The sequence below is a fragment of the Pygoscelis adeliae genome, unplaced genomic scaffold (assembly GCF_000699105.1).
Source record: "Pygoscelis adeliae isolate BGI_AS28 unplaced genomic scaffold, ASM69910v1 Scaffold97, whole genome shotgun sequence".
Classification (NCBI taxonomy): Eukaryota; Metazoa; Chordata; class Aves; order Sphenisciformes; family Spheniscidae; genus Pygoscelis; species Pygoscelis adeliae.
The window spans coordinates 133,043-142,924 of record NW_008825152.1 but is presented as its reverse complement, the minus strand read 5'-3'; the positions used below and the strand labels follow the sequence as shown (position 1 = coordinate 142,924).

At 43.8% G+C, this 9,882-nt stretch overlaps 1 protein-coding gene across 2 annotated transcripts; it reads right to left on the bottom strand.

The window, feature by feature from the left end:
- Positions 1 to 311: 311 nt before the first annotated feature.
- GJC1 (gap junction protein, gamma 1, 45kDa) lies at positions 312 to 6,635 on the bottom strand. 2 transcript variants are annotated; one of them, XM_009328389.1, is made up of 3 exons: positions 6,548 to 6,635; positions 4,687 to 4,762; positions 312 to 4,553 (listed from the first exon to the last, which is right to left on the bottom strand). In XM_009328389.1, exon 3 carries the CDS (start codon positions 4,532 to 4,534, stop codon positions 3,353 to 3,355), a length of 1,182 nt encoding a protein of 393 aa, XP_009326664.1. In that variant the 5' UTR covers positions 4,535 to 4,553; positions 4,687 to 4,762; positions 6,548 to 6,635; the 3' UTR covers positions 312 to 3,352. The 2 variants fall into 2 exon arrangements, with proteins under 2 accessions (XP_009326664.1, XP_009326665.1); XM_009328390.1 differs by having other exon boundaries at positions 4,687 to 4,759; positions 6,548 to 6,624.
- Positions 6,636 to 9,882: the final 3,247 nt, after the last annotated feature.

Sequence of the window (9,882 nt, the reverse complement as noted above, 5' to 3'; positions counted from 1 at the left end):
CGAAAATCGCAGCTAAATTAGGCCAGCTAATGCTGCACAGTTCACTGGACAATATCAGCATGCTCATTCATATGCATAAATGCAGATTTTCATGTTTTCGTAAGTGGTACCCTTCTCAAGGTCTGACTTCCAAAGTTTATAGATTTTTCTTTTCTTTTAATGCAATTGTTCTTGTCACTGAAGAGCAATTCACGAGCAGAAGGGCACAGTTGGTTTCTAACCGTGTCTTTTATTACACTGAACAAGGTCAAATATATAAAAATTCCAAGTTGTGGCTCAAAGACAAATCATTAACATATCCCTCTCCCTCACTCACATATTTGCAGCATATTGCTGGAAAAAAGAAGCCATCTCACTTGGACTGGAGTAATCCACTGGATTTAATAGATTATTTTTTTTCCAAACTGCATCCAAAACCAGAGAATGACAAGACAGACCCAAGTTATGTTCAGTATTTTTTGTCCAAAAGTCTCTTCTGAACATTTATTTTGGAATGGCCCACATTAAGCCAAAGCAAGAGAGCATTTTAAAGTAATGCATGTATCATTTCTTCAAAAGGAAAAATCAAGCCCGACACTTTGAAACTGAATACAGTCACAGACATGAACATTTAGAGCTTTAACAGACATCCTCTACTAATAACAAACACTCAGTTTCAAAGAAAATGTACACTTTATACACAATTAAAATGAAAACAAAAAAACAGTAATAGAAACAGCTCCATTACTTTGTATTTTCGGAATGAATTCAGTGCTGGGATTGGAATATTCTATACACTAGAGTATTTACTGGTGTGGACAAAAGCTCACAGGACTGACCTGAGACAGGAGCTTTAAGGGGGTAATGGTTTAGACTGTTAATTGGGGAAGGGCCAATACAAACAATGGGTGAAGCAGCCGTCATGAACCAATTTTATTTTAAGCCATTAATAAGAAATCGCTGCAGTTTGCGTAGAGAGCAGCAAGGGGAAAGGATTTTCACTTCTTGCCATTTGGCTGGTGAAAGGCTGTTCCGAAACCACGGCAAAGGGTTAAGAGCAACAAAACCCTTTTGGGAAGCTGAAAAGAACACCCCAGTGTCAGGGGATAATGAGTGGATTGTAGCCACGCATCCGCGTTAATCTCCAGGCTCCAATTTTTTCCCTAGTACTTTCAGACAATGTTTTCTACACAGCTCCTCCATCACACTCCCAGCTTTCTGCTGGCAAAGCCTCTCTGCCCATCTTCAAGCAGCGTGCTTCTCTTCAAGCTCCTGTTTAATTAGAGGACCACTATTAATACACTCCCTCTCACCCCACACAGCTAGTCTCATCGCACTGGCTAGCTGTCCCTGCCCGCAAGTCCACTTAAGCTTTTAAAAACTGCTATATACTTACTGTGTTACTTACTCATACTTACTTAAAGACATCACCCTGAAACTTTTCTGCATAAAATTCAGAGGTTGCTCCTTTCCTGGAGTAGCGGCCAGGAGTTACTGCTAAACAAAAAGCCAGAAAGCAAGTTCGCTTCCAAACGTCTCTGCTGGAGGTGGACTGGAGAAGCTCTCGCTGACCTCGTGCAGAGGGTTGCGTTGGCTCTGGGCACGCTTATGCCTCTCTAAAGCGGAGATGAGAGATAGCTGGGATCTACGCCTGGACTCCCTGGTGTCCCAGAGTGAAAACAGACTGAAAACAATTCAGCAAAATACCTGTTTTCAGCAAGTGCTTGGGTAGAGGATAACTGCAAGCATGTGTTTGTATCCCCTTGGCTTAAATTTAACGTAAAGCCTACACTTCGATGTTCTGTGGTACAGGAATGGAGTAGGGGCTTACCTGCATCCTCCACGGAGCCTTACTTCTCAATCCTGTTCCTGACCAGGCTGTAACGAGGGCACTACGGACTGAGGTAGGCTCGAAACAGAACAGTCCCGCTTGAAACAGGCCCCCAAAATATATTAAAACACATGAAAAACTAACAAAAAAAGAGAACGGAGCAAGGTCTTGAATACATTATAAATAGTAGCAAAAAGCATACACATTTATCAGCATCTCTGAAACATTAATGCATATCCTTGCCAAAAAGACACCGCCAAAGGCAGTAAATACCGCATTCTCCTTTTTCTAATTATAAATTCAAGTTTAATGCCAAAACCACAGAATGCCAAATCTGACTGGTCTCTCAAGCAGAAATCTAAATTACACATATTGCTCTGTCTGAACTAAATTCCTCAGACATCATGGAAGGAAGAGGGGTCTGGAATAAGGCAATATCACTGATATTCAGAAAGGGCTTTGTAAAAACTCCTACAGACAGCTCGTGTGTCCTGGCTGGGGGGGGAGGAAGGTTATTCCTCGAGTGTAATGCACGGAGAAACGAAATTACCATGACTCCATCTAACCAGATTACTTCGGAAAAGACAGAAATCTTATCCAAAAGGTATCATAACAACCTCATGCCCTTGGGGAGCGGGGCACTGTGTAACAACAGATCTCAGAAACATCCATTTCCATAGATACCACATAAATATGTGGAACTACCGAATCCAGTAATGTCTATTTACCTTTTTTTGGATGTTTTACAACAGTTTGAAGTCTCTCTTCCCTCCTGTTGCATAAAGCTTGCAGAGAGGTCTGAGCCCTCTCTGTGTTACGGCTGGCACTCTTACTCTGAACACAAGTACTCTCACACACGTACATTTTTCCTGTAAGTTATTTTCCATAGGGCGAAAAAAACTGTAGCACGTAACAGTTATAGTATGACACTTCCATTTTATAAGTAGCACATCATTTTTGTAAAAGACAGAGTCAAGAGCACCATTAACAGATGTTTTCCAAATCTTTCACTGCTCTGCTGCTCAGTGACTGGCACCCGTCGGCTGCCTGGATAACCGGAGACTCCTCTGTGCTGTGTGCATGTTCAAGGCACTTTCGAAACGCAGCATAGAAAGTTTTAAGTTTAAAACAAGGAAGAACAACGATGAAACTGCGGACCACAGTAATAAAACTAGCAAAATGCTAACGGCTACCCATTGCTTTCTCCTCGTTAATATAAAAAAGTGTAACATCAGAGATCCAGTGTACAAATACAAAAAATTGTGCATAATAAATGTACTAGAATACTGTACATACAGCATAAACCGTTCAATGAGAATGATTTAAATATACCTATTTGTCTCCTGACTTGGAAGACAGAAGAATAAAGTTCTATAATCCTAGAATATGCGTATAAACCCTTTCTGAGAGGTTGAATCACTAGCCAACGGTATCCCTGAAAATAAGCAGAGTCAAATATTTACTTAATGGAAGCCATTATTCAAGGGGTTGCTGGTTATGATAAACTAGGAGAAAAAACACAATATATAAACTCAGCCAACATTAAATCCAGACAGAGTTCTTCCCATCTCCTGACTTGCTACTGGCACTGCTTTTGTTTGAGCCTGCTTTGGATTTCTTCTCTCTGGAACTGCCGGGATTGTTTTGGTTGTTGTAAGCCTGGATCACGAGGTCCAGGCGCTCCTGAGCCACTTTAATTTCCCTCTGCAGATTTTCCAGGTCGGCAGGAATGTTTTCTTCGTTGCTTCCATACTGCTGTTCCTGAGCTATGTTGGCTTTGTTCTGTTTGTAGGCCATTTTGGCGTTGGACAGTTCAGTATATTGCATTTGCTCTGGCTTGACCGCGATGTTATAGCCAGGAGGAGCAGATGGCGTATTCCAAGTAAAAGGGTAGTTATAGGTACCAGAGTCTTCCAGCTCTTTTCTCTTATTGTTCAACGTGTCCCGGATTGTGCCAAATCCCAAATGGAGCATCTCCCAGACATTCAAAAGTAAACACATGCAGCTCACCCCATACATTATTAGCAGGAAAATGGTCTTTTCGGTTGGCCTTGAAATGAAACAATCTATCTTGTGCGGGCACGGCTTCCTGCTGCACACAAATATGGGGCTGACCTCAAAGCCATACAAAAAATACTGACCCACGAGAAAGCCAATTTCAAACGTAGTCCTCGCCAGAAGCTGCAGCACATAAATTTTCATGAGTCCATCTTCTCGGATTCGCCGCCTGCCATCATGCTTAGCTTTGGCAGGGGCCTGCTGCTCTTTATTCTCCCGTTCGCTTTCCAGCTCTATTTCTGGGTACATCATCGGGTCTTCCTCGTGGTCCTCCTCAGCTTCCTCTAAGCCACGGTGTTGTTTCCAGCGCATGGAAAAGCTTTTGCTTCTGATTCTTCTGTCGGCTTCGCCGTGTTCCACCATCCGGGCAATTTTATGAATTGCGTAGCCTAAATACATCACAGAGGGAGTGGCAACAAGAATGATCTGAAAGACCCAAAACCTCACATGCGAAAGGGGAGCAAAAGCATCGTAACAAACATTCTCGCAGCCAGGCTGCTCCGTGTTGCACACAAACTTGCTTTGTTCATCGTAATAAATGGATTCTCCACCCACAGCAGTTAGGACAATCCGAAATACAATCAACACTGTCAGCCAGATTTTGCCAACAAAGGTTGAGTGATTGTGGATCTCCTCTAACAGACGGGTCAGAAAACTCCAACTCATCGTGGTCAAATAATTTTATCTAAAAAACAAACAAAACCCCCAAATATTTATGAGTTTATCAGCTTGAGCCTAAACGGTGCAAACATTTAACCAAGAGAGTCAGAAAACTCCAGATGTTTACAACCAACACACAACCATGTTTGTAGCATCACCTGTTATCGGGAAACTCCAGCTACCAGAACTTGCTTGAAGATCCGATGTCTCCTCCGCAGGCTTTTGAGAAGTCTGCTACAAAAAAAAGTAGCAATTAACTGCCATTTCACAAACAAAACGTGCTCCCAAAGCTACTCCTGAGCAGAAGAGAAAGACGCGGCTGCTCTGTATTTCAAATGTTAATAAAAACATTTACACTTGAGGCTGAAGTCTCCAAAACACAGCGGATCGAAAGCTAAGCTGCCGTGAAATTTTATGGGCACTGTTGGCTATGTCCCACCACTAACAGGAAGATTTATTTTAACTGCACAGAGGTGGCCAAGCCTTGTTAAAGCCTGAGCTGGCGATCTCGGCCTCGACGACAGCCCAGGGAGAGAAACTGTTCTCTCCACAGGGCAATGCCAGTTGTCTTCAGACAGAAATGAATCTCCCAGACCAAATCTGAGAAACAGGCAACCACTATTACCTTTGATTTAAAGACCGGACCAACCTGAGTGACCTGAGCAGCGCTACCCTGCAGGTCTAGGCTGGAGACAGGGTTTGACCTAAGGAACATCCGGACTTCTAACCTGATGCTCAAACTGTTCTATTGGGTTCAGTCCCTTAGGGAGGCCAAAAATCTCCCTTCCAGGGCCAGAAAAGACTTTAGTATGTATTTTGTAATGTTTTTTGCAAGAGTAGAAGGAAAATCTAGTTTAAAAAAAGTTATCTGTCAAAAATTTTGGAAGAGATATTAGATAGAAATCAATATAAGTTTGCAATCATAACAGTAAAAAAAACCATGAGTGGAAACTCACGGCTGGCAACACTGTGAAGTATTACAATGAACGAAACCTAGCGACGTCACATGCCCACCTGGAGCTCAAAGTAGTAAAACTGGTAAAATATTGAGCACAGGAAGAACTGTTTGACGTTGCTGTAGCACAGGGGATAAGACATCTTTCAGTCCTCCGATGATGTCAAACAACAGTTTGTCAAACATTATTAACAGAAATCTTTACATCAGAACAACATTTGGTGAAAGATCCTAAAACCAGAATTGCACAAATCTCTGGCACTCTGATCTTCAAAGTGATTTATTCTTAACCTGGGGAAATTCCAGGAGACTGGAAGAAAACTAGTATTTGCAACTATTCAACTTCTTCCACACAACTACAGAGCTGTTCACAGGCATAATAATGAAATTCGAGGGGATGCAATCAATACAGAATTAAAGGATATAAATGTAAACCCCTTCTGGTGAAATTCAATGTTTCATTGAAAAGGCAACAGCACAGACATAATGCGGATGGGCTGTGTAGGACATTTGATTTATTACTTCATGACAGTGTGAGAAAAAAAATAGCGCAAGAGAGTATTAAAAAAGCCCACATTAAGTGGATCAAAAGTAACAAAGATCTTGACAAATGATTCCCACATCAGAACTAAGAGCAATTGCGTGTAATTACAGCAAGTTCTGCAAAGACCAGGAACAGGCCTGGCAGCTAGGCTGTATTTTCCCCAGAGTCGACCAGAAAATGGCTGCTGACAAAAACTGCAAATGGCACAGAAGTTTGCAGGCTGACAAATAAAGATGAGAGTTATCAGTGATGCAGAAAAACACAGATTGCTCGAGAGGCTGAGTCCGCTGAAACAAAACCACCGCTTTAACCAAGCACAATGCAGAGACATGCAGCTAAGGAAAAGAAAAGTAGGTTTTTTTTAAAGGAGAGAGCAGTTACTCTGGACGTTAGTTAACAGCAAAGGGAGTGAGGGTCCTAATGGATGAGCATCTCAACGAGAGCTGGTGATACAGCAGAGATGATCAATGCAAACCTTGGCCGTGTCACGTGCAAACAGGAGCAAGGAGGGTGATCTTACCTCCTTGTTAGAAAGACAGGACTCAATGCCTGTGTCTGCATCCTCCAAAAGTTGCTTAAACATCAGAGAGTGAATATATTAGTGTCGAAACCAGCTGAAGAACAGGGAAGATGCCTAAAAGTGAGAGATTAAGAGAGTTCAATTTATTTAGCTGGGAAACATGGGAAGAAAATGAAGGATTACCAGTCAATCACTTAATCTAGCAGCTGTCAATTGAGCATGCAATGAATCCAAGGCTTACAATCAATGCTCTTCTTTCTATGCAACCATGCTACTGTTATGCCATAGATAATATTGGCTGAAACAACACGTTTTTAACAGGAAAAATGATCAGAGGGTTCCAGTCCCAGTGCAGCACCTTACTGCAGCAGGTGGCTTCACGCTCTGAACCCCTGTTTCAGAAAGGCACGCGAGTACAGCTCTGCAACCCCGAGTTCTGCATTACAGTGAGCAGAGAGACAGTGCTTCAGACACCTGCACGTTCAGCATGTCGCAGCGGCTCACTCAGATTTGGAGTCAAAATGGGTGGTAGATCGAGTCCGGGGGTACTCCATGCACCTGAAGAGCCTCCAATTCGCTGAACAGAAAAGGCAAGTGAAACCCACACCTGGAACTGGGGATTACAGAGGTAAGAGCCACAACACCCACATTCACACCAGGTTGCACCACCAATCTAGTCACCAAGCACGGACGTGTAAAGGGACATACATGTTGCTAGCTGACATGTTGTTATTCGTCAATTAAAAATGAGACAAAACCCAAATGAGTTTAAGAAGGGGTTAATTTTCACTCACTGAAAACGTTAGGGCCAAACTATTTTTTAAAAGTAAACTACAGAGTAAATTTTAAATTAGTTCAATACTGTTGCCAGTGTAAATGGAATAAAAGCAGGAACCAGCCTTTACATTTTCAGATACTGTCAATGTTTATTCATCAGCCATTAACAACAGAGAAGTTTGAAATTAGCGCTGGTTTCAGTAAGAGAGGGGACACTGAATCTTTACTTTTAGATGAGCTGCTACCTCGACATCTAATAAACTCTTTCGAGGTATTTATCAGCTTTTCAAGGTGCGTTTTCTACCTGCAGACCACACACCTGTGGTTGGCTCATATCGTACCTCACCAGCTATAGAGAGGAAGATGCGGGGAGGCAGGTGGATCATACCTTGGCTCCCTCGGACTTGGTGTGGAGCCGAGGGGGGGGGGGCCCCCCCCTGCCGCTCAGAGAACGAGACAGCCACTGGAGGGCACAACGCATCTGGCCAGCTTTAGAACTTGCTTCAGGAGAAAGACAGGGATTCCCGTCCTGGATTCCACCAGTTATATAAATGAACAGCATGAGAAACCTACGTATAGACACTGACCGCACATACTCGTACATTTAGGTTAACCACAGCCTTCAGATGCAGAAGACGGTGTTATCAGCCGCGTGTTTAATAACCAAGACTCCTGTCGATTAGAGAGTTCTGGCTGTGGAGATGTGAAGTTGCTGAAGAGCTCTGATTCTCTTCAACAAGAAAGCATCACTTATTCTAAATTTAGTTTTAGTCCAGAGCAGAGCTACTGACGCCAATATGGGAGAATCTACCAGCAGGCAAAGACCTTCTTTGTCTTTAAGGAAATATTTTGGTTCAAGTGAAATGACCTGTCATTAAACCTTTCTTTCACTGGAAATGTTCAGCCCATCCAAATTAAATGTAATACGAAAGCAAAAAGTTTCAGGCAGAATTATGACATTTGAAATGGTGGTATCCTTCAGTTTCGTGAGATCGGCCAGGGTTAGAGACTGCATGTTTCTGCCTTTGCAACACATGTACTGCAGGACCCAGATATATTGCAGTAACCTTCACCTAATGTACACTTAGCATCTCCCAGATTTGTTGTTCTGGCAACATTTAACTCAGTGATTTTCCATTGTTTGAAATAAAAGTCTATGGACGCTGACACGCATCTGAAAAAGGCAAAATGTCAGCAATTTCAGCTAATTTAAGTCATGCCAGAAAGTGCATTTGAGAGAGACTTTCATTCCTTGTATTTGTCATAAGTTCATTCCAGCACTTCCAGTGGAGGAGGCTCCTTAGAGCAGGCAGGATATACGATGCAAATGACATGACGCTTATCTCTGACAGCAAGCTGGCTCCTGCGAATTAAAGTTTTGCAGACGCTGACATCCAGAAAGAATAAAGAAGAATTTGGAGCAGGTACATGGAGAAAAAAAATCAGCTTTAGGTTAAGAGATTCACTGCAGGAAATCTCTTGAGTTATTTTAACACGGCTATTGTACAGACACAGACAGTGAACGGCCCCTCATGTGTGGAGCTTCCCCTATCCAGCCCATGTGTGGGTTTGAATATGAATTTAACATGGGATTAACTTCACCTCCTTTCAGCTTTCTCATCTAACTGTGATGGCCTCCCGCCAGTCAGGGAGGGAAGAACTTCACCTCAGAGGAGCAGTTTACTGCAGCAACCTTAAAATCCTGCCTTCGGATGAGACAGTTGAAGTGTGGCAGGGATGGGCAGTGGGACAGGAAGACTGGGGGCAGCTGGAACGACTGTTACTCTGGTGAAACGCTCCCAGCAATGCCTCCATACCCCCGAGATGTATGGCACCTATAAGGTGGTGCAGCATGCAACAGCCAAGTTTTAAGAGCAGCCTTACTGCAGGCTGTCGAATCCCAAACGCCTTCCTAATGTACGACATCAGGACTCATTCCATGTCATTCCATCGACACAGACCCTAGGACTGAGTGCACCCTCAGCAAGTTTGTGGATGACATCAAGCTGAGGGGCATAACTGATACGCTTGAGGGAAGGGATGCTGTCCAGAGAGACCCTGACAGGCTTGAGCAGTGGACCCATGTGAAACTCATGAGGTTCAACAAGGCCAAGTGCAAGGTCCCGCACCTGGGTTGGGGCAATCCCCAATATCAGCAGAGACTGGGCGATGGATGGATTAAGAACAGCCCTGCTGAGAAGGAATTGGGGGTACTGGTGGATGAAAAGCTGGACATAGGCCGGCAATGTGCGCTTGCAGCCCAGAAGGGCAATCGTATCCTGGGCTGCATCAAAAGCAGCGTGGCCAGCAGGTCGAGGGAGGGGATGCTCCCCCTCTGCTCCGCTCTGGTGAGACCCCCCTGGAGTGCTGCGTCCAGCTCTGGGGTCCTCAGCACAGGAAAGACACGGACCTGTTGGAGCGGGTCCAGAGGAGGCCACGGAAATGGTCCGAGGGCTGGAACAGCTCTGCTATGGAGAGAGGCTGAGAGAGTTGGGGTTGTTCAGCCTGGAGAAGAGAAGGCTCCGGGGAGACCTTATTGCAGCCTGTCAGTACTTAAA

What these genes read in the sequence shown, in the direction of transcription:
- GJC1 (XM_009328389.1), bottom strand. Translation starts at nt 4,534, where the DNA reads ATGAGTTGGAGTTTTCTGACCCGTCTGTTAGAGGAGATCCACAATCAC.